Source organism: Panthera onca, chromosome C2 (genome assembly GCF_046562875.1).
Source record: "Panthera onca isolate mPanOnc1 chromosome C2, mPanOnc1 haplotype 2, whole genome shotgun sequence".
Taxonomy (NCBI): domain Eukaryota; kingdom Metazoa; phylum Chordata; class Mammalia; order Carnivora; family Felidae; genus Panthera; species Panthera onca.
Window position 1 is genome coordinate 59,785,299 of NC_138347.1, and position 23,849 is coordinate 59,809,147.

The following is a 23,849-nucleotide window of genomic DNA, read 5'->3' on the forward strand; positions in this document are numbered from 1 at the left end:
TTTATACCTATAGTTCTCAACTCTGGCTGCACTTTAGAATCACTTCGGAAAACTTTCACAGCATGGCATTCTCAAGGTCTCACTCCCTATGTAATTCTTTTGTGTAGCCAAAGAGAAGAACCTGGGTTAAGGACCAGGGGTTCATATAAAGCACATAGTAGGTACTCAAAAATCGTAGTTGTTTTTACCATAATTACTACGAATTCCCTCTAATACAGCCAGGGCTCAATAAAGGTGACCATGAAATCTTCAGAGTTGAAAGAGGTCTTATCTAGTCCAACCTCCCACTCGTGAGAATCACACATCTACAACATCAAGCTCAGTACCATTAGAAAAGTAGGTTGGTGTATTGGCCAGGCTGAGAATTGGCTACAGTCTGACTGTGCTTACAGCCTGGCTCTCCTCTTACTCCTCCTGTGAGGTGTTCAACAGGTATTTAACTTCTCTGTGCCTTGGTATTTTCATCTGCAAAGTTTAGTACCTACTTCATAAGGTTGTTCTGAGACCTCATTGAGTTAATACAGTAGAGTTTTAAGAACTGTGGTGCCTGGGGGCACCTGGGTGGCTCAGTCGGTTGAGCATCCTGAGTGTCCGACTTCGGCTCAGGTCATGATCTCACGGTTCGTGAGTTCGAGCCCCGCGTCGGGCTCTGTGCTGGCAGCTCAGAGCCTGGAGCCTGCTTCAAATTCTATGTCTCCCTCTCTCTCTGCTCCTCCCCGGCTCATGCTCTGTCTCTCTCTCCTTCAAAACTAAATAAAAACTTTAAAAAAAAAAAAAAAAGAACAGTGGTGCCTGGCACATAGGTACTCAGTATATAAAATGATTGAAGGGATAAATGTATTCATTCCTGAATAAAGGAAAAATGAAGGAACATGATCAGTCAGCTTCAATTTAAACATTTCAGGTAAGCAGGTTAATGCTCAGTTCCAGTTCTTAGTTCATTTTATACTCACCTGAAATCTGCCTCCCTGCAATTTAGATCCATTTGCTCCTTGTTCTTCTGGGGACACATACAAGTGTTCCTGTGTACCATAACCAATAATTGTAGCAACTTTACTTGTCTCCCTAGACCCTCTCATTTCCAGCTAAAGCATCCCAATTCTTTCAATTATTCCTCACTAACCTGGTTTCAACTCTTTTCAGCATCCTGATAGCTCAGGAAGTTACTTCCCAATGCATTAAATATCCCTCCCAATTTTGTATCTTCTTTGAAGGATCCAGGCATTTTCCAAAAGAGATAAACTATTACTTTATCTGGTGGTAATGTTGTATTCCTTTAAGGCAGCCTGATATTACATTATCTTTTTGGGGTGGGGAGGTGGTAGGTTCATCATATACTGACTCATCATAATCAGCTTGTAACCAACCAGAATGACTACACCGTATTTGTGTGTTCTCAGCCATATCCCATCTCGTATAACTGAAGTAGCTAGGTTTAGGAGTCTACTTGCAGAACTATCTTAAATCTTCTTTTATTACACTCAGGGTCATTGATCCAGCCTATGACTCATTCTGTTAACCAACTCATTGAGTATACTGTCAAGTTTTGAGACAATCCTGAGGAAGTAGAAAGAAAAAAAAGAGTCATGGTTACACAGTGGTGCAAAGGCATGTGTTGTTAGAAGGAGGTTGGCTGGAAACCAGAGAGAATGGTCCCCAAGATGGCACTACTTGGATTCATCCACCACATTCTAGGGTCAGTCTTCAGTCTCACCAGCTCAAACACTCCGCAGCAGCGTGCCAGAGCTGGCCATGTTAAGACTCAGAGGTTGTCGTATAAAACAGATGCTCAGTTTTTACTTTACAATGTGAAATACCACTGTGGAAAGAATAATGATAGCCCATGTTTTCTGAATGATTACCATGTGTCAAGCACCGTCCTAAGGATTCAGCACATACTGTTTCACATGTTTCTCAAAACAACTCTATGAGTTAAGTGCAATTTACAGATGAGAAAGCAGAGCAGTTACTCTTTGAAGTCTTCCCTCTCACTCAACTCATGCAGTTGGTTTCGATGTTCTGTTGCCAAGTAAACAGTTATTAAGCCTTTTGAATTCACCCTCTCCCTTCTATTCCCACTGCCAGTACCCTACTCTGGTTATGCTGTCTCACCTCTTCCATTACCGCAGTCTCATACCTTGTCTCTCTCTCTCTTCTCTACTCCATTTCTACCTGCCTCTTGTAGTTTCAAAACACAGCTTTTAGTGTGCTACTCTTCCTGTTTGGAACCTTTAATGGCTCTTCACTGCCACAGAATAAGAACTCAGATTCCTTGGCATGGCACAACGGTCCCTCATCTTCAGGTCTGCAGCTCATCGCCTGTCACTTTCCCCTTTCCTGGTCCCTCCTTAGCTCCTTCTCCTTCTCAAAAGTCTTAGTAGCCATCTGGGACAACTCACAATTGACCAGACACACTGAATACTTACTCATATGCTACTATATCTACTTGTATGCAACAAGTATTTACTCTGTACCAACTACATGCCATGAATGTGCTACTCACTTTACCTGTAATATCCTATCTAGTTGTAACAAGAACCCCATGAAATAAGCATTATCATCTTCCTTTTCAGAGAGTAGAAAGCTGAAGCGCTGAGGGGTCCATGTGCCGAGTGTCACACGGTTAAGTGTGGTGTGGGCTGGTTTGCGTGACCCCAGAACCCAGGCACTTTCCCACCAGACTCCTTGCTTCTGGAGCCTGGGCTTAGCCCGGTCTAACTGGCACTCCTGGGTCTGCTGTCTTCCGCCCCAGCCGGATTAGGAGTTCCTTGCAGGCAGGAACCGTGTCCACTTTGTACCCACAGTGTCTAGCTCCATGCCTGCCAATACTAGCCGTTTCAATGTTTGTTGAACGGATCGTAGCAAGGACGAAGGACTACGTCTCAGCAAGCCTGGACAACGCTGGCTCAGTCTAAGAGAAACCCTAGTAGGCTCAGCTGCTCCCTGACTCCCTAACAGATTTGAGGACGAGTTCGCGGGAACTGCCTTGCTGCCAGGCTCCAAACTTACCCAATGCACCGACAGCCGCCACGCATTTCTAGTCCCGGCGTCAGCCCCGGGTCTCCGTTTACAGAGGTCACCACGGCAACGAAGCCTCGCCTCCCGGCGGGCGGAGCCGAGTGGCCACGAGGCGCATGCGCCACCGGGAGCTGGTTTTCTGGGAGATCCCGCGGCGGTGCCACTGGGACCCTCAATGTCACTCGCCCTTTGGTCCCAGCTGTTTCGTGCCACATGACCCAAGTTGGAGACAAACAGAAAAGCCCAACATTCTATGAGTTTATCATCCCATTTTTAATTTTATATACAGTTTATATTATAATTATCCTAAGAATGGTATATTGATACACGAAGTGACTTTTGAATACTTTCTTAGATAACTGCCCAGGAATAAAAAAAGAAAAGAAAAAGAAATGGTCCAAAGGAGCCCTGATTGCGCACTATCATCCGCAAAGCTACATCGCAAGGCTTCTTTATTTAGTAGTTGTTTATTTTCTGCTGTTATCTCTGTTGGCTTTTACGGTAACAGATTGTATGTTGTGGGATCCTTGGCCTCCTGACGCTGGGCACACAAAGTATAGGGCTACCTTGACAGATCTCGGTTTAGCAGTTTGCTCTTCAGCCGCTCTGTGGTACAGGCAGCGCTCAGTATTGAATTTTAAGTACCTAAAGTCACTGGTTACAAATATCATTTTAAAATGGCTACATTGCACACCGGAAACTAATAAACTGTATGTTAACTGGAATTTAATTAAAACGGCTACAATATTGCAATAAGTGACAAAGGACTTTGTATCCAGAATAGATAAAGGATTCTTATAATTGAATAAGAAAACAAACCCGACAAGTTAATTTTTCAAATGGGCAAAGGACTTTGACTACTTCATCGTATCAGCGGTATGAATGGCCAGTAAACATATGGTAACATGCTTCACAGTAGTCCTCGGGGAGATGCACACCACAATGCATATACACCACACCTACCAGAATGGGTAAATTTTCAAAAACTGCCAGCACCGAACGTGGGAGATGTGTAGATACTGTAACTCTCATGCCCTGCTGGTAGGAATGTAATAAGGCACAACGCTTTGGAAAACTGTAAGGTAGTTTCTTTAAAAGTTAAATATATACCAAGCCATTCCATGTCCAAGGTATTTACCCAAGGGAACAAAAATTTATGTCCATACAAAGCCTTGAATGTAAATGTCCATAGCAGCTATATTCACAATGGCCAAAAATTGGAAAGAAAGCCAATGGCCATTGACAGGTGAATGGATAAACATTCATACAATGGAATACTACTCAGAAGTAAAAAGGAAGAAACTGACACACACATGAATGAATCTCAATAGTGAGTGAAAGAAGCCAGACACAAAATAGTGCAATTATGATTCCACTTAGATAAAATGTAAACCAATCTATGATGACAAAAAGCACATCAGTGGTTGCCCAAGGCTGGAGCAAATGGTGGGGCGCACTGCAGAGACAGGAGGAATCTTCTAGACATGAAAGAAATGTGTCTTGTGGTTGTTTTGTCTGCCAAAAGTCAATGAATTATTCTCTTTAAATGGATGTAGTTTATTGCATATAAATTATTTCTCAATAGTTTATTTTAAAAGGCTATATTCTATTTTTGTTTATTGTTTTCCATAATGTTACACAACAATTTTCCAAAACCTTTATACCATGCATTTGTTGGTAATATTGAAATGTTTTCTTTAGTCAATTATTCTTGACTTAAAGTCTCCTGACTTAAAAAAAAAAAAAAAAAAAAAAAAAAAAAAGGATCATTATCTTTGCTCTTAATTATAAATGGCATATGCAGGGTGTCTGAAAAGCCAGAAAACAGGAAAAAATTAAACAGCTTATTAGTTACATTTTCAAATAAAATTCTCAACATGTTTTCTTTCAACTTCCAAATATCTTTTCAGGTGAAATAAACTCTAAATTTAAAGCACTGGGTCCAATTGTTAATCTGAGAAAACCACTATAAATTCACTATTTAATATCTTTAAAAATCTGGAAGCACAGAGAAAATAGTGTATTTTTTTGTATACCAAAAAACTGGCAGTCATCATTACTGAATGCTTATCGTGAGTCGGGCTCTGTTCTTAACATATTTACATATACTCACCTCACTTACTCCTCACAATCCTAGAAGACATATCATGTCTGACTCTCAAATGGGAAAAATGAGATTAATTTGCCCAGGGACACAGCCCAACTGGCAGAAATGGCACTTGGATCCAAGCTTTCTGCTTGCAATACTTGCAGACTTAGCCACTGTGCTAGATTAGCTATTTCTCGTAAGTAGGAGAAGTCCAGTAATTTTTTTCAAAAGAGCTTCAAGTCGTGGCTTTACCTCATACATTCCGACATTAGGCAACTTACTTCACCTCTAGGGCTCAATTTCCTCGTCTGGAATGGGGAGGTGGGTGGCATTCAAACACCTCTAACTCACAGTTTTATTGAAATAATGGAGCTACTTTTAGCTCAGCACCGTGCCCACCACAATTACAACTCTATAAAGATAGCTATTGCTATTATGGGGTTTCCACACCATATTCACTGTAAGATGGCAGCATGGCCTAGGCTGTGTAGAAAGACTTCCTATGTCCCATCCCAGGGCCACCATTCCCAAGCTGTGTGACCTTGAGAGGGTACTTCTCATACCTCAGTTTCTTCATCTGCAAAGTAAGGATAATGGGATCTACCTCATAAAGGTGTCATAAAATCATGAAGAGTGGCTAAAACACTATCTGGCATTTAGTAAACCATAAACTATTATTAAATTCTGCTAACTTAAAGAATTCCACTATATACTATAGGAATGATTATATCATTAACTGTGGATTTGATTATCAATCTAGTTTCTCTCCCAAGCTGTAATACGGAAAATGGACAATTTTACTAAAGTTTAGCAAATGCTTAGCAGCTTTCTGGGGCATTCTAGAGAAGTCATGTGTTGACCAAAAACATGAATCTATATATAAGCAATACAAGTACTCTGAGTTTGAACTGTAAAAGTAAATACAAATCATCAAATATAGCAGAGTACACGCTTTGTGATGCCATAGATCCAATGGTTCCCAAATTTGAGCATGCATCAGGATGACAGGAGGGGCTTATTAAAACAGAAACAGAGTTTCCGATCCATAGGTCTGGGGTAGGGCTCAGGAATTTTCATCTCTAACAAGTACCCCTGGTGATCCTACTGATGGTGCTGGTCAGGGTTCATACAGGTGCAGCTGGCTCTGAAAGCTAATAAAGAGGGCACAAGGTAGTGTTAATTAAAACCAAACATGCACCACTTTATGATTTAGGGATGACAAATCTTTATAATGTTTCCCAGGCTTGGCTATACACTGGAATCATCTGAGGAGGTTTCTCAAAATGCTGATGCTTGTGTCCTGCCCCCAGAGTATAAGTTAACTGGTCTGGAGTGAGAGTTGGGCAGTGGGAATTTTAGAAGGTTCCTCAGTGATGAATGGTGGCCAAAGTTGAGAAGCACTGCTTTAGAAAGCCTAATAAAGCTCTTTTCTCTGTATCTGTTATTATTGGAATATTTTCAATCTACTTTTGTATTTTATCAACAAAAACAAATATTAGCAGGACAGATACTTCAATGTGAGCTCCACAAACCTGTGGAGGTTTGTGAGCACTGGTTCTCAACTCTGGCTGCACATTAAATCATCTTAAGCAGTTTTTTAAAATGTCATGCCAAGGACTCACTCCCCAGGTAGTCAGTTTGGTCTTTTTTCAGTGCTCCCCAAGTTGAAAAGCATGGCTTTTGAAGCTTAAAGAGTTATAAAGGAAAAAAGTAAAGAGCCAACCAGTTGAAGAATATTAAGAAAAATGTATGCCAGAGGCACCTGGATGGCTCAGTCAGCTGAGTGTCCGACTTTGGCTTGGGTCATGATCTCATGGTTTGTGGGTTTGAGCCCTGCATTGGGCTCTGCACTGGCAGCTCAGAGCCTGGAGCCTGCTTCGGATTCTGTGTCTCCCTCTCTCTCTGCCCCTCCCTGCTGACACTCTCTCTCTCTCAAAAATAAATAAACACAAAAAAAAGAAAAGAAAGAGAAAAATGTATGTCAAAAGAAAGCCTTCACATGGAATCTTGCCATCTGCAATGACATGGATGGACTAGAGAGTATTATGCTAAGCAAAATAAGTCAGTCTGAGAAAGACAAATACCTTATGATCTCACTCATATGTGGAATTTAAGAAACAACAAACGAGCAAAGGCAAAAAAGAAAGAGAAAGAGGCAAACCAAGAAACAGACTGCTTACTATTGAGAACAAACTGATGGTTACCAGCACGGAGGTGGGTGTGGGGATGGGTTAAATAAGGGATGGGGATTAAGGAGTGCACTCGCTGTGATGAGCACAGGGCGCTGTATGGAAGTGTTCAATCACTATATTGTACACCTGAAAATAATATTATGCTGCATGTTAACTAAGTGGAATTTAAGTAAAAACTTTTAAAAATTAAAAAAAAAAAAGAATTCATTCACAAACCAAGCAGATAACTTGACATTTAATAACAGAAGGAATGGTACTAAAATGGTTTTATATTCCAGGCAGGGATAGTACTTATTAAATACCAGGTTTCAAAAAGTACAATACAGATGGAAGAATCTGCAATAATGCAAATGAGGTCAGATGACTTCATGAAAATACATTCAGTGATACTAGAAAAAATTTTTATTTTTGTCACCATAATGATGAAGCCCATATGCCACTTCCTAGAACAGTGGTTTATAACTGCAAGACAAGGGACAGCGTTGTCTGAAAAAGTTCCCCAAGTAGTTCCAATGTGTTTCCCCAACCCCACTCCCACCATTCCAAGCTGAGGATTCTCATCATACAGCAAAAGGACAGAAATAACTTAAAAAGTAATTTTAAAATAAAAACCAGTGTCTGAGAGCCAAACAGGTGCCTTGAAGAAAACTACTTTGAACGTGTAGTAGATTCAGGGCTGGGAAAGTTGACTGCAACTTTTTGTACTCATTTCTGTTTCAACATAAGCTCTATGATCACTATCTATTTGATGTGCACTATCATTATTGATGACATTTTCACATTAGAAGACTATATAAGAATTTTATAATTCATACAACCACTCTTACCTGTGTAAGTAAATATAAGCAAATGTTCCCACACCTATTTTTTAAAGCTGTACATTCCACTTGATGGGAAAGTGATGAACAACAGTGTCTTCCCTCCCAAAAAGAGATCAAAGGGAGTGTTAAATTTTTCCGAAAGCCAGACATTAACTACCACAGCCCATTTTATTGTAAGCTATATGCAAAGCAACTTAGTTCTTCAGAAAAAAAATAAATAAAAGAAATACATCATTTAAGATATACTAAGACAAAAAGAAAAAAAACTATTGAATAAAGATGATAAAGGTAAAACTGTGTTAGAAAAACCTTAGTTATGAAATTATCAGAATATAAAACTTCAATTTTCCTATAGTCAAAATTTTATTCAAAGGAGGTTGTATGTTGGTTAGTTGTTGGAAATTTATTTGCAAAGGTCCAAACTGAAATAACTGCTTTATTCTTTGTTCCATAAGTACTAAGTCACAAGATCTTTGAAGGTTTTATCTAAAGGGACATGAAAACTTGCAAGCAGGGGCAGGGATATGGGGATGGAAGTTCAAGAACATGCTACCAAGAACAAACTGTACAACTAACTTCATTTATGACACGTGGGTAGAAAGAGCAAACCAGCCTTCTTCGTTTTGCTTCTCAATCTGTTGAACAAAGATGCAAAAAGGATTTAGAAAGTAATCAGAAACATAAGCCCATTCCAGGTTTACAATTATTTAGATCAAGTACACAGAATCATGTTATCCTATTCCATCAAATGGTACTGAAAATTAAATTGCTGCTGGTAATTTTAATTCTCCAATAGAGAAATTCCCAAATAACTGATTCCCTGGTCAACATATCTCCTTATTGATTGAGGGAACCTAATTTTTAAATAAAGGATAAATCCAGTGTTTTATACAACTTGTATGTGCAACTTCTTAAAATAACAAAGGTATTTGATCTTAGTAAACTAAATCTGTTACTAAATTCCAGAAACTAAGGGCAAATTAAATAAAATAATTTATAACTTTTTTAGGATATAGGAAACAATAAAGGATAAATCTTCTAGTGCTAGGCAACTGGGATATGAGCCTATCGATTAATTTGGGCTATAAATACTCAGTGTTTACTGAAGCATTCACTATTTGGTCTAATCTAGAACAAAGCAGAACACATGAGGAATATGTACAACACTGATTCACCGTAACCTCTCTAACTAGTGGCACACTCTGATACAGCACACTGGGGTAAAGGGACAAGGAAAGTGGCCCCAGGGCTCTGTGTATCCCGAGTCCCACACAGCCACAGCAAGCACTGAGGGAACCAGTATCTCGGTATACCTACTACTTCAAGGCACGCCTGTATGTCGTGCCATGTAGGAATGCTCTGCCTGAAACCAGTAATTTCCAGTCTATGTTGAAATCCTATTGAATTTCACCTTGCTCCTTAGCTACCCCAGAACACAAAAGAAACTGTATGGCTGTTTCGTTTTTTTTTTAGCAAAGGTGAATTAGGAATTCTTCTGAGAATTTCATGTCACATTAATAATGGAAATCACCAAATCGGCCACCTTCCACCCTCACTCTCCTGACCCTTACACACATTTCACAATTACATTTTATCACATACCTTTGCTCTTGGATTAACAGGAGTGAATCGCCCACTTCCTGAGGTGGCGTTTAATGGAGAACAAGAATTACTAGTAGCCCCTGAAGACCTATTTATGAGAAATGAGAAATAAAAGAGGGTGGGAGCGTGATCTACCATTACTAACCTTGAATTATAGAAGAATGACAAATCTCAGGATTGGCAAGAGTTTGAAAAAGATTGGCTGAGTTACATCCAAATTATTTACAACACTTTTACCAACCTAAGTCTTTTTTTTTTTTAAATAATAGACTTTCTTTTTTAGAGTAGTTTTAGGTTTACAGAAAGATTAAGTGTAAAGTACAGAGTTCCAATATACCCTTCACCTCCCTTGCCCAGTTTCCCCTACACCTTGCATCATTTGCATCATTTATTACAATTGATACTGTTGATACATTATTATTAATTAAATCCATAGCTTAAATTAGGGTTCATGCTTTTGTTATACATTCTATGGGTTTGGACAAATGTATAATGAGGGCATCCATTGTGATAGTATCATGTTGTAACATTTTTAATATTAAAGGGGAAAAATGCATGTGCATGTGTGGGGGTGAGGGGGAAAAGGCCAGGGGGTGGAAGAGTAACGAGCCTTGGATCAGCAGCACAGTGTCATGGTAAGCACAGAGAGTGCTGACAGAAGAGCCAGGTCCATCCTCAGTGCCACCATTTACCAACCACGTGACCCGTCTAGAAAAACCACCCAATCAGCTAGCTCTCTGAGATTCAGTTTCATTTACTGTAAAAGAGAAAAATACTACTGTTCAGTTACTCACCCTGTCATATGTGATCTCCTAATTTCGTAACCTACCAAGAGCTCCATATATGTGCTACTATCCTATTTTTGTTCTTAGTAACAACCCACACTGCTCTACTTAAAGCTCGTCCTCACTCCTTTTCCCCCCCAGAAATTCTCTTCTCCCATTACTTTATTTTCTCTACAAGACAGAGTCTGCCTGAACCTAAGTCAGATACTATGCACTTTCTTTTTTCCCCCAAAGAGAATACACTTAATCGCTTTCTTGATTTTTTTAAGTAACTATTTTCACATTGTAACCCTACCTTCTTGAATTTATCCCACTGGTAGGAGAGATAGTACTGCATTTTGAGCTTTCTGGGGCTTCTGCTCCTGGAATGGATACTTCAATCGTCCTCTTTCCTCCTTCTAAAATATAAAAATAAATATCAGTTTCATTAACTTTCATTAAAATAAAAGCAAAAATTTAACTTGATTTCTATCTTACTATAAAATTTCACATTATAAATTTGGGGGTTCTTTCTATATTTTCATTATGACCCACAGACACACTGGAAGAATTTTTTTTCAAAATGAACTGTGAGACAAGAAACTTTAGTTACTAGTATCAATTCAGTAGCATGCCAGGTCATACAATGCCAGAATCTTCAGACAAGTGGTATCATGTCAGATCTGGAAGTGAAAAACAGAAATTAAGAGCTAGCCCTAAAAAACTTGTGATTTTTGTCAAAACAGCTTATCTCAAGTTTTCAAAAAGAAAAAAGAAAAAGGAAAATTTCTGAAGTCATTTAGTGAAACTTCAAATCTTCTAAATCTATTACATTATTTGATTTCTGAAGACAACTTAGGTAGGGGGAAGGCAGCTGAGGAGATCACATGGCCAATGGCAAGTATAGTTGTGTTCATTTTCAGTATTTCACAAGAAGGTTATCAATTAACAAATATTTACTATCTACTAATGAAAGACTTAATGTTTACCCCCAGTTTCAGAGACTCCTATGAATCACTACTTAACACCAAAGATTTCTGGGCTTTAATATTTACATATTTAATACATATTTAATTGTATAACATATTCCTCCATTACTCTAGAAAACAAAAGAGGTTTTGCATGGCATATGATTTATTTTTATCTTTATCATCATAGTGCACGAAGGTTCTCATGAAAGCACGAATTTTACTTTAAAAAAGAATATCTTGGAGATAACCACTGGAATGAAAAGAACACAGTTGCAAATTTACCAATTTGCTTTAGATAATCAGTTAACCTCTTTTGCCTCACTTTACTCAGGTAGCAAATAGCTATAATATCAGCTCTATCTACTCACAGGATGTGTTGAGGACTAAATAACAGTAATGAAAGTACTTTAAACCTTAAGGAACTATTGACACACAGATGTCTAATGTAATTACAAAATTATTCTTAAGAGTGATTTGCTTTATTCTTCTTCACTGCACTTAGCACTAACATTATCTACTTATTTGCTTCTTTGTTTCCTGCCTGCTCCCCAACTTGAATGCTAAAGTAGTCAAGCTGGACAGGGATTTGTCCTGTTTGGAGCAGTTTCCCCAGGGCCCAGAACAGGCTGGCAGGTAATAGATGTTCAGACTTATTGAGTGATTTAATGTACTCATTCTAATCAGAAGTCGTCTCTAGGCTTCGTGACTATGAAGAACAGCAGACAAAGCTGTCATGTGAAGAAGCCTAGACTAAACAAAGAAAGATCCCCAAGGAAACGGATTATCCGTCATTTTCCAGTAATTTTCAAGAGTCTGCTCTCTAGGTCTGAAGTTTCAAAACAGAAATGATTTGTAGCTGAAAGGAAAATTCTTTTTGGCAAAGAGGAGGTGGGTGGGAGGATGGGTCAAACAGGTGAAGGGGATTAAGAGTACACTAACCAGCAGGCACCTGGCTAAGCATTTGACTCTTGGTCTCAGCTCAGGTCATGATCTCAAGGTTTGTCAGTTTGAGCCACGCATTGGGTTCCGTGCTGACAGCTTGGAGCCTGCTTGGGATCCTCTCTCTCCTTCTCGCTCCACCCACCCTTCTAGTGCTCTCTCTCTCTCTCTCATCTCAAAAATTAATAAATATCTTTAAAAAAGAGTACACTAGTTGTGGTAAGCACTGAGTAAGGTATACAATTGCTGAATCATTATATTGTACACCTGAAACTGATGTAACACTGTATGATGATTACACTGGAATAAAAATGTTCTAAAAGTCTTATTGGCAGATACCTTAAAGGTAGCCTTCCTTCTTCAACCACCACAGGACATATGAATCCCTCTAAAACACCGATGCTTGAGCACCTTAGGGAAAATACCAGTTACTGATATAAAGATTGTCCTTCTTTTATCCTGAGCCAAAATTAGTTTCTCTATAGCTTTCACACGGCTCGACCCTCTTGAGGGTCTTAGTAATTCAATTTTTGCCTAAAGAACAACTTGAGAGCCACTTCATCAGTACCTTTTTGAATATAAATATTATGACAACTAATTTTTTAGTTGCTGTTCTATTATTTAGAACCCCCTCTGGTTTTTCACATTCCTAAAAGTAATAACAGAATGGAAAGTTTAATTTACAAATAAAAATGTTTTAATTAGTTTTAACAAAATAACTTGTAATTTGTTGCTGATGAAACTCTAAATCATTTTGATGCTCAGGGTTTTTGGTTTTTTTTTTTGTTGTTTTTTTTTTTTTTTAATTTATTTTAGAGAGAGGAAGGGCACAAGCAGGGCGGGGAGGAGCAGAGAGAAAGAGAGATAAAAAATCTCAAGCAGGCTCCACCCTCAGTGTGGAGCCTGACATGGGGCTCAATCCCATGACCCTGGGATCATGACCTGAGCTGAACTTGAGTCGGACACTTAATTGACTGAGATACCCAGGCACCCCAATCCTTATGTTTTACACTTAGTCACAGCAAATATCCTAAGTGAATCATACACTTTAATGAATCCCACTTACACATAGGGCAACTTAGGAACTCAGACACCAAAGATTACCTACAGGCACCATGGAATAGCTTTCTACCCAGAGACTGGCCTTCTAGTCTTATTTCTGTTACTTATTCTGTGACGTAGGTCTTTTTCTTTCTATGTAAAATTGACATGACTCAGGTCTATTTCTTTCTATGTAAAATTGAAGGCACTGAAATATATGCTCTGAGATTTCTTTCAGCTCAAAATCAAGAAAGTGAAAACTCTCATGTGTCTAGCTTTTAAATCATGAATTTGTGACCAACCAGTCCATGCTCTGAGAGGTGATGGAATAGGTGATACTGGTGGAGAAGAAAGATTCAAACCAATAAGTTTCTGTTGCTCTATTAACTGCAAGAGTTTTCCACGAGCCTCCATACTCTGCCGATTCAATTCTGCAATCCGTTCCTCCATGCTACTTGGTGTGAAAGGCTGTGTTGTTGGGTAAGTCTTAAAAAAAAAAAAAAGGCACAAATTCCATATCAAAAATAATCCAAACAATTTTGACTGTTTGTAAACATAAACTCTTCCACTAAAAGCCAGCTAGTTAGTATTCACCACCCTTGCTATATGTAAACTTGAATAGTAGGCAAAGAATAAAATCTACAAGTCATTTAATTGAAAAATTAGGGCTGGGGCACCTGGGTGGCTCAGTTGGTTAAGTGTCCGACTTCAGCTCAGGTCATGATTTCATGGTTTGTGAGTTCGAGCCCAGAGTCGGGCTCTTTGCTGACAGCTCAGAGACTGGAGCCTGCTTCAGACTATGCGCCTTCCTCTCTCTCTCTGCCCCTCCCCTGCTCATGCTCTGTCTCTCTCTCTGTTCTAAGGTAAACAAACATTAAAAAAAAAAAAAGGAAAAAAAAAGAAAAACTAGGGCTAACGGAAAGGGATATGAATCCTTCTGCTACTGGTACCACACAGACCTTCTACTCCCTCTCTCCATGGGGAGTACTGTAAGGCAAAGCTTTCCTGTATCTCTTCACATTTGCTGAGGGGCACAAAAGATCACATGAGCAAAGACAGTACTGCTAGTGACCTGGCTTCTGAATAATTGTAATGACAGATGTGCAGTTTGAATCGCAACATACAAAAGAGGATCTGCTGTACTTGAGAGATGCTTCTGTCACCCCAATCTTCATACATGTACCATGAGTTATTTGGCAAAGATTTCTAGGAATCTTATCGCTCTCCTTGACCACAGGTCAGCCTCCCCAGGCCACGTTTGGCCTCAGAGATCTAATTTGAGAAAGGTGATGACTGTAAAGGAATATGGGAGGTAGAGTGAAAAAAAACACATATACATATACATATACATGTGGAATATAACATTTAGTATGAAACTTCCTGAGAGGAATATATGTGTCATTCTTATTTCATTTAGTTAAATATGTCCCTTTGGGAAAAAAACAATTCCTAATAGAAATCACTAATTTGTAGCTTATGCCCATTAGTAAAAAAAAAAAAGAGAGAGATAAGCAAAACAATGTAAAGATCATTTTGTAATTCTGATTATGACAAAGAGGGTGGTGAAAACAAAAATATTAGACTGTGTCCACTAGCCCGATCTATATACTAATTAGACAAGAAGGCAAATTCAATTTTTAACTCTGTTGCCTTTTTAAAACCAAGACTTAGTTAACCTGTTTTGAATAACTGTCAAAACTCTGTAAACATAGAAACACCTTCAGTGACTCAAAATTAAGGCAATTTGTACTTACACACATCTACACTGATGTCCTCCTCACTCCTAATTTTTTTCTCCTCTTCTGCTAGTCCCTTCTGACCGAGTAATAACTCAGTGACTCCGTACTCACATTGCCCTTATCTCCCAGGAGCCAGCGCTGACAGAAGTGGCCCTTGTTCCCCCGCCCCTTTCTGAACTTCCTCATAGAAGCCCCAAATCTAACATTGGTAAAGCTCTTTATAGAAGCAATCCCCTCTGGAGCCCCCCTAATCCATAAAGGTGCCCAGCTCCTTCCCACTGCCAAAACACTATCCCATCCCCTATCAGAACCCTCACAGGAGCCACTTTGGCTCATGAAGGGATAAAAGGAAGTCTCCCCCATCACTAGGACCAGCATGAGAACATGTGTGTATAAACACTTACCAGTTGGAACTTAGAATTCCTTTTCTCCCCACAAACAAGAAAATGAAGATTTTAAGTTACCAGCTTAGCCTACAGTTTATTTAACTTACAAAACTCCTGGACTATAATAAGCAGACTTTTGTTATTCAAAGTAGAATCCTCAGTCTACTATCTGGGAACTAACTAGAAATGCACAGGTGCTATCTCAAAACTATTTAATCAGAAACTGCATTTTAGAAAAATCTCCAGATGACTCATACATACATTAAAGTCTCACTTTAATAATCCTTTAAAACATCATTTCTATAGGAAAATGTATTCTGCATCCTAAAAAATTAACTGCTCATGAGTTGAGGGCCAGCTACACATAATTCTCTTGTATAAGCCCCTTTAAGAGTAAAAATGCTTTTGGGGTACCTGGGTGGCTCAGTTGGTTAAGCATTCGACTTCAGCTCAGGTAATGATCTCACAGTTCATGGGATGGAGCCCCGTGTTGGACTCTGGGCTGACAGCACAGAGCCTGGAGCCTGCTTCGGATTCTGTGTCTCCCCCTCTCTCTCTCTGCCCCTCCCCTGCTCATGCTCTATCTCTCTCTCTCTCTCTCAAAAATATACAAACATTAAAAAAAAATTAAGAGCAGAAATGCTTTCAATTAAAATGTAGCTGTGTGGCAGACTTTCAATTCATACTAATTCTACATTTTATATTTACAACTTCATTCCCAGTTTAATTTTGGCTTTCTTTCATATTTTACCTTGTCCTATTTTCCTCATTCATTTTCCTTGTGTTCTATTTTATATTATCCTCTTTTACTGTATGTGTTAAATAAACTGATAAATAACTTTTCCTTACTCTGTGATGAGGACATGACTAAGTATAAACCTTCGAGTAGCAGCCTCAAAGATATCCAGGATCACTTCAGGAAAGGAGGCCCTTAAGATGTTCCAGCAATATAGTTAAACTCCTAAATGTTACTAGTCAATCCTTAACTGGTACTCACTGAAGCCACGTCACTTGCATGACTGGTCTCTTGTTTGTTTAATTCCCGAAGTCCATCCCCTTGCTCTCCTCCTGGCCCAATAATATTATTCAGATGTGCTTTGATAGCTGAGTTCTGCAGTGTCAACTCTGCAATCCGGGCCATGATGTCCTTTCTTTGTATTAACGCCTCATTTGCTCTAAGCTGTTGCCCCTCTCCCAGTACCGGGGGCTCTTCTGAGAACTCGGGGTTTCTGGCCTGCTGAGTGTGTGAATGGGAACTACAGAAGGGCTGTGAGAGGTTAACAAAAGGAGCCTGGACTTTGTTCTCCAGATCTTCCCCCATGTGAGAGACCCTCCACCTCTGAGTGAAGAGGTGACTTTCTTCATTTGGATTCTGATTGTCTGTGCCAGTAGGTAAAGTCTTCCTTTCCCAATTTTGTTCCTTCTCAATTATTTCCACAGTTGGAGGAATTTGTGGAGCAGGGCGAGTTTGAACAGTCCTCCTCAATACTGTAGATAAAATAACAGAATAAACATGCATCATTTAACCATAGATTCGCACTATAATCTTTTCATTACTCATCATGGTAGTTAGAGATGTATTTCAGTAGACAGGTTTGGCTTCTGAATGCCTGAATTATTTCAGCAGGGAATATTTCAGCAATGCCACCTCTAACAATCAAATCACAGACAATTTCATATTCCTTAAGGCTTCGTCAGTATCCTTGTAAAAAAAAACCTGCCAAGTTCACATTTTAATACATGTATTAATTCATACCAGGGAATCCTGGGGGCAGGGAGAGTATAAATACCTAATGTAAACTGAGGATGGTCAGGAAAGGCATCTCTGAAGAAGTAAAATTTTTAAATGGTTACGTATGTGGCAGAAAGCAGAGCGAAAACATTACAGGCAGAGAGAACAACATATGTGAAGGTCCCAAAATAGGAAAGAGCAAAGAAATGAGGCGAGTTTAGCATAGCACAGCAATAAGGGAGAACTGGAAAAATATGAGCCTGGAGAGGTATACAGAAACTTAAGCCATGTTAGGAATTTTATAATTTTTTTAACATTTATTTATTTTTGAGAGACAGAGAGACAGAGCATAGGCAGAGGAGGGGCAGAGAGAGACAGGTAGACACAGAATCTGAAGCAGGCTCCAGGTTCTGAGCTGTCAGCACAGAGCCCGATGCAGGGCTCAAACCTATGACCGTGAGATCATGAACTAAGCCGAAGTCAGATACTTAACCAACTGAGCCACCCAGGTGCCCCTGGAATTTTATAATTTAATCAAAGAGCAATGAAACCTGGAGAAGGTTTGGCAACGACTCAATTTATATTTCATAAATGCTGTGGTTATTTGGAAGGCCCAGGAATGGAAGTAGGGAGACCAGTAAGCCATGGTAGTCTAGAAGAAAGATGACAGTAGCTCTGATGAAGGTATGTTGATTACAAAGATGGAGAAGTGAATAAATTTGAGAAACATTTTAGCAACATAACTAAGAGTGATGAACTAGAAGTGGGGAGTAAAGGAAACACCGATCAAGATGGCACGCACAGCTGAGTGGGTAGTGATACAATTTAGAGATGGAGAAGATAAGAACAGATTTGGGGGAACGGAAGCTACCAAGAATTCCATTTTGGGGGCACCTGGGTGGCTCAGTCAGTTAAGCAACCGACTTCGGCTCAGGTCACGATCTCAGGGTTCGTTAGTTTGAGTCCCACATTGGGCTCCATGCTGTCAGTGCTTTGGATCCTCTGTCCCCCTCTCACTCTGCCCCTCCCCCACTCATGCACGCTTGGTCTCTCTGTCTCAAAAATAAATAAACATTTAAAAAAAAGAATTCCATTTTGAACAGGATAAGTTTAAGGTGCCTTATGATTTATCCCAATATCCATCCAAGCAGATGGATTCTTCATGGGTCAGGAACTCAAGAGAGTCATCTAGGCTAAGATACAAAGTTGGAAGTCACTGGCATATACATAGTATTAGAAGCCAAGATTATCTGGAGAAAAAGAATAGAGTCAGAAAAGAAACCAATACCAACAAAGAAGGAAGTCAGTGTTTAGAGCTTCACAAAGGAGGGGGGGTGGGCGCCTGGGTGGCTCAGTCGGTTAAGCGTCCAACTTCAGCTCAGGTCATGATCTCACTGTCCGTGAGTTCGAGCCCTGTGTCGGGCTCTGTGCTGACAGCTCAGAGCCTGGAGCGTGCTTCAGATTCTGTGTCTCCCTCTCTCTCTGACCCTCCCCCATTCATGCTCTGTCTCTCTCTGTCTCAAAAATAAACATTAAAAAAAATTAAAAAAAAAAAAGGAGGGGAAGCTAGCAAACAAAGCAGACTGAAATGGAGCAGCCAGAAAGGAGAGAGAAATATTATAAGAATGTGGTATGAAGGAAACAAATGTGGTATGATTATATATTAATCATATATAATGCTACTGTAAGAACTAGAACACAAAGACAGAAGAAAAATACACTGGAGTTATTAACGTGGAGGCCACCAGAGCTCTTAGCAAGAGTAGTTTAGGTGAAATGACCTAATAGGGAGTGAACTGGGGAGACAGATGCTCCTAGTTCAATACCATAGGCTCGCTTCCTTTCACTGACAACAAGGAAATGAAATTTAAAAAATTTTAAAATCCACATCAGTAAAGATAATGGTCTAGGAAGAGAGTCATTAGCAAATGAGACACTTCAACACATTTCTGAAAGACTGAAAGTAGATGAGAAGGATGTGAAAGAATGAAATTGAGCAGAAGACACGGTGCTGAACACATATATGTATTCTAAGGAAGCTACAGGTAAAAGCCAGTCTTTCTGGGGGAACCCTAAAAAGGCTGTTAGCTCAAAGACGACAGTACAGAGGGAGAAAGTGAGAAGTAGGACTGAAAACTGGAGAATAACTTGGAAGTTCGTCTACTGTATGGTTATGTCAGTCAGGCTGTGCTCACTACTTACCCCCACCCATCCTTGAAAGCAAAAACAAACAAACAAACAAACAAACAACAACAACAACAAAACAGCATTGGGGAAAGTAAATGTGGTAGCCCCAGTAGAACAGCTCGATCTTACCTGCATATTGCATACCCTAAAAGGAGGCCAGCAGTTAACAGAGCATGTCCACATATACAAAGTAACTGCTGAAGGGAAAGCCTACTGGGAAAACAGACCAAGACTCACCTACACAGAAGAGCAAATGTATGCCAACCACCTATAACATTCAGTCATGTCATTTATTCTTAACTATCATGGGCCATGAAGTAACACCAGACATATGAGGAAAACTGACAGCACAAAGAGAAAAACCAGGATAGGTAAACAGAACAAGAGACTAAGAGGAAGAGAAGGAAAATCCAGGTACAGAAGATAATGTAACAAAATTCTAAATGGTCTACTCAGAAGAGAGTTTCTAGAAGACAATGCAGTTGTAATAAGCATCAATGAAAACAGATTAGACAATAAGAAAGGGCTCTTGCTTAGAAATTAAACATACAATTTGGTGAATTAAAGAAATCTAAAAGGTTTGAACACAAAATGAAAAAAATCCTCCAGAATATAAGAAGGAAGATATAAAGCTAAATACATAAGAAAATAATCCAAAAGGTCAACATACAGTTTTCTAAAACTGCAGAAATTCATGTGTCTTTAGTCCAAAAGGTCTCACTGGTGCCTCTTTGTGCAATGAGAAAAAAAAAAAAAAAACAAAACTATTATTTAGACACACATTATGCAATGCCAGAATTACAACAAAGGAACCCTAAAGCTTCCACAGAGAAAAAGTAGGTCAAATACAAAGAAATAAAAATTAGATATTGCATCTGACATCTCAACCATAACACCAGATACTAAAAATCAGTGGAACAATGCCTTTGATTTCTCAGGGGGAAACGAATATGAACCTAGAATTCTGTATCTAGACAAATTATCAACCACGTATAATAGAAAAGTAAAAATATTCTCTAATTTTTAAGAACTTAGGGTTTACCTTCTATATACCCATTCTGATGATTTCTTTCAAAAACTTGAGGGAGAAAACCAAAGAAGAAGAAGAAATGGCATCCAGGAAATAGTAGATGCAATCCAGGAGTGTAATGTTAGCAATTCCCAAGATAAGAGGCGTGCAGTGGGCCCAGCGAGCAATCAGTCAAGACCAGACCAGGGGATGAAGAGCTTTTGCAAAGTATCTCTGAGATGAAAGTGGATTCCATGCCACAGACAGTATAAGGACCAGAAGATATTATTCACGTGTAAAGCACATTATTCTTGTGAAAACAAGAGGTAAGAGCAATTTGAAATTCCAGGCAAAACAAAAACTGAGCAAGAAAGTCACCATAAATGCAGAGCAAGCTTAAAGATTCTGAGCAACTGATGAAGTGAAATAAAGAAATTCACACACACACAAATTTCACTTTGATCTTCAGAAGAACTTTTTCCTTCCTGTGGCACAAGGATTGATAGTAACAATGGATCACAAAACAAAAAATAATTGTCATTTGTTTTCAACTTTCAGTATCCATCTGTAGACAAGACACAGAAGACGTAAGTGTGGTAATGGAACAACGTAAATGTTACCAACTGTGATCCTGTAAAAGGAAAGGTAGGCTGACTGAAGGTGGGAAGTAGAAGCAAAGGAGAGCCAGAAAGGGGAGCCAGGATCTTTGTCTTACATAGCAGAAAGCTGAGATATACTGCCTAAAGTGAACCAAGAAGAAATAAAAAGTATTTGAAAACACAAAGTTAAACAACAGAAGAATTAAAAATTAAAATGTAATCTTCCAAATTAGAGAAGTAGGTTAATGTTAATTAAAACCTCTTCTTTAATACGGGGCACCTGGGTGGCTCAGTCGGTTAAGCGTCTGACTTCAGCTCAGGTCATGATCTCACCATCCGTGAGATCGAGCCCCAAGTCAGGCTCTGTGCAGACAGCTCAGCCCTTGGAGCCTGCTTTGGATTCTGTGTCTCCCTGTCTCTCTCTGCCCCTCCCTTGCTGGCGCTCTGTCTCTCTCAAAAATAAAATAAAAAATAAAATTTTTAAACCCTCTTCTTTAATAAAGGAGAGTCTATAATTATTGTGTAAACTGACATCTAAGCAAAGAAATACAAAAATATTTTATATTAATTATGGAGACCACCACAAGATAAGCAGAAATCAAATTGGAAAAAAATGATTCCCTCTTAGCACAGGCCTAAAGATGAAAGAGGAAGAGACCCTTGTATGTGTTTTTTTTTTTAAGCACATGGAAATATAAATTAGAATTAACATCCGAAAGTAAAAAACGAATGGGAGATAAGAAAATGAAAACAGCTTAATATACTACTCTTTCAAAAAGTGTGGCTGTAAGTAGAAGTCGATTAGTAGCTAAAGGAAAATATCTCTGACAGGAAATTCTAGAGTGAGCCTGTCCATTATGATAGCCTCTGGGCATATGCAGCTATTCAAATTCAAATTCAAATTAATTAAAGTAAAATTATTAATTCAGTTCTTCAGTAATATTAGCCACATTTCCAGTGCTCAACAGTCCCCTGAGGCTAGTGGCTACCATACTGAATGGAAAAGACATAGAACATTTTCATCACTACAGGATGTTCTATCAGGCAGAGTTGTTCTAGAGCACAACTAAATGCTGATCAAGGGCCCTGTGTATCTCCTACCTTTATCCACATGTTCAGTTTAACTGAACAATTCTTTACATGCGAGCATTCTAAACAAAATGCTGAAAATATAAAACTTCAACTAACAATACACACTCAAAGGTTATCCTATCTGCACACTGTAAAAGAAATGTATAATGTTATTTTCAGTGCAAACCTGCTAACAAAGTGTTGTCTATAATAGTCCCCAAATAATTTGCTTTAGTAAACATTTAGTATTATTTGTAATCAGAGTAAAAATATTTACCGTCATTATTTCTTTAAAAGAATTTCAAGCTATTTTACTATCACCAATGGAAAATAATTTAGAATATCTCAAAAGAGATCATTAGACAAGCTTACTAATACCATGTAAACATTTGAAAGATTACTTTAAGGAATGAAAATCTAACCTGAACAGAAATCAGAATTGAAATCATATTTCCTAAATCTAACAAGACTTAACAATACTCTGTAGCCTCTGAAGAGGAAATACTGAATCACAGAATTACAGAGCTCGAGGAACATTAAAGATAAAAGAAAAATCTTTCACTTTAGAGCTAGGAAAATGAAATGCAGAAAATGCATGCCTCACGGCTAGTCATTGGGTTGGCCAAGACTTCAGCACTTCTGACTCTCAGTCTAGCACTGTCTCCCTACGCCACGCAGATCTGACAGATTCTGCAATCACATATTAAATGCCAAGACAAATTTTATAATGGTAAGGATTTGCCATTTTCTTTAACCTTAATGCCTCTTCCTGTCCTTTATTGAAAAGTACAGAAAATCTGACAAAATTTGTAAGTCCCAGTGACAACAAAAGCTATTACTGTGGGGGCGCCTGGGTGGTTAAGACAGTTAAACGCCATACTTGATTTCAGCTCAGGTCATGATCTCATGGTTCATGAGTTTGAGCCCCACGCTGGGCTCTACACTGTCACTGCACGGATCCTCTCTCTCTGCCCTTCCCCTGCTCATGCTCGCTCGCTCTCTCTCTCTCTCTCTCTCAAAAAAAAAAAAAAAAAGTTATTATTCTGTTCCCCTATTCAAGAATGTAAACACTCTTTTTAAAGAAATAAAAATGTAGGCAAATCAAGGCTGAATTAATATTTCTCTAAAAACACTGGAGAAGAGTCTAAGGTACTTTTTTGATTAAAGAACTGTTCTGAAAATGGGGGAAAAAAGGCTATAGTTCTAGAAGAATGCACAGGTGGACAAATAAATATAATTTTCCAAACAATGAAGCATTCCATGGAACTTCTAAAGACCATCCATGAGCCCCCAAGTGAAGAATCTCTGACCTAATTTTAAATTTAAATGTTTTTATTCTTTATATATGTCCTGCAAAAAGTGGCTCTAAAGCTATTTTTAATTTTCATTATAAAATTACCTCAACTGACTAATAAGCTAAACACTTTCCATGAGAAAGATGTTAACCACATCTGAATTACAAATGCCTAAAAGTCACAGCTCTTACCCTTCTTTGGTTAAGCTTTCATTACTCTCTGGAGGATAATCTCCTCCTGTTTCTTACCCTTTCCTATGTTCCTGGAACATAGGGAAAAGAAGATTTCCCTTACTCGGCATTTTAATGCTGAGGACTTTGATCCTTTGATCTGATTTAATATTTACAATGTCCAACACAACAGATACATAATGAAATTCAACATGATACTTCAC

General features: G+C 38.8%; 2 protein-coding genes across 9 annotated transcripts in view; both read right to left on the reverse strand.

Annotated features, from left to right (window-relative positions):
- The window catches only part of CFAP44 (cilia and flagella associated protein 44), a 159,313-nt gene extending 156,188 nt beyond the window's left edge, over positions 1 to 3,125 (reverse strand). The window contains exon 1 of the mRNA XM_078453008.2: positions 3,010 to 3,125. The gene's annotated coding sequence lies outside the window, so the exon portion shown is untranslated. The remainder of the gene's footprint in view (positions 1 to 3,009) is intronic.
- A 5,334-nt stretch (positions 3,126 to 8,459) lies between these two features.
- Positions 8,460 to 23,849, reverse strand: part of SPICE1 (spindle and centriole associated protein 1) — a 59,640-nt gene continuing 44,250 nt past the window's right edge. For 7 of the 8 annotated variants that reach the window (XM_060639987.3, XM_060639988.3, XM_060639989.3 and 4 more), the window contains 5 exons: positions 16,560 to 17,050; positions 13,740 to 13,923; positions 10,803 to 10,905; positions 9,723 to 9,810; positions 8,460 to 8,755 (listed from right to left, as the gene is read on the reverse strand). In XM_060639987.3, coding sequence (XP_060495970.3) covers positions 8,702 to 8,755; positions 9,723 to 9,810; positions 10,803 to 10,905; positions 13,740 to 13,923; positions 16,560 to 17,050 — 920 coding nt within the window. In that variant the 3' untranslated portion in view covers positions 8,460 to 8,701. Of the gene's footprint in view, positions 8,756 to 9,722; positions 9,811 to 10,800; positions 10,906 to 11,099; positions 11,170 to 13,739; positions 13,924 to 16,559; positions 17,051 to 23,849 lie in introns of those variants that run through there. The other variant, XR_009612350.3, reaches the window with a different exon arrangement.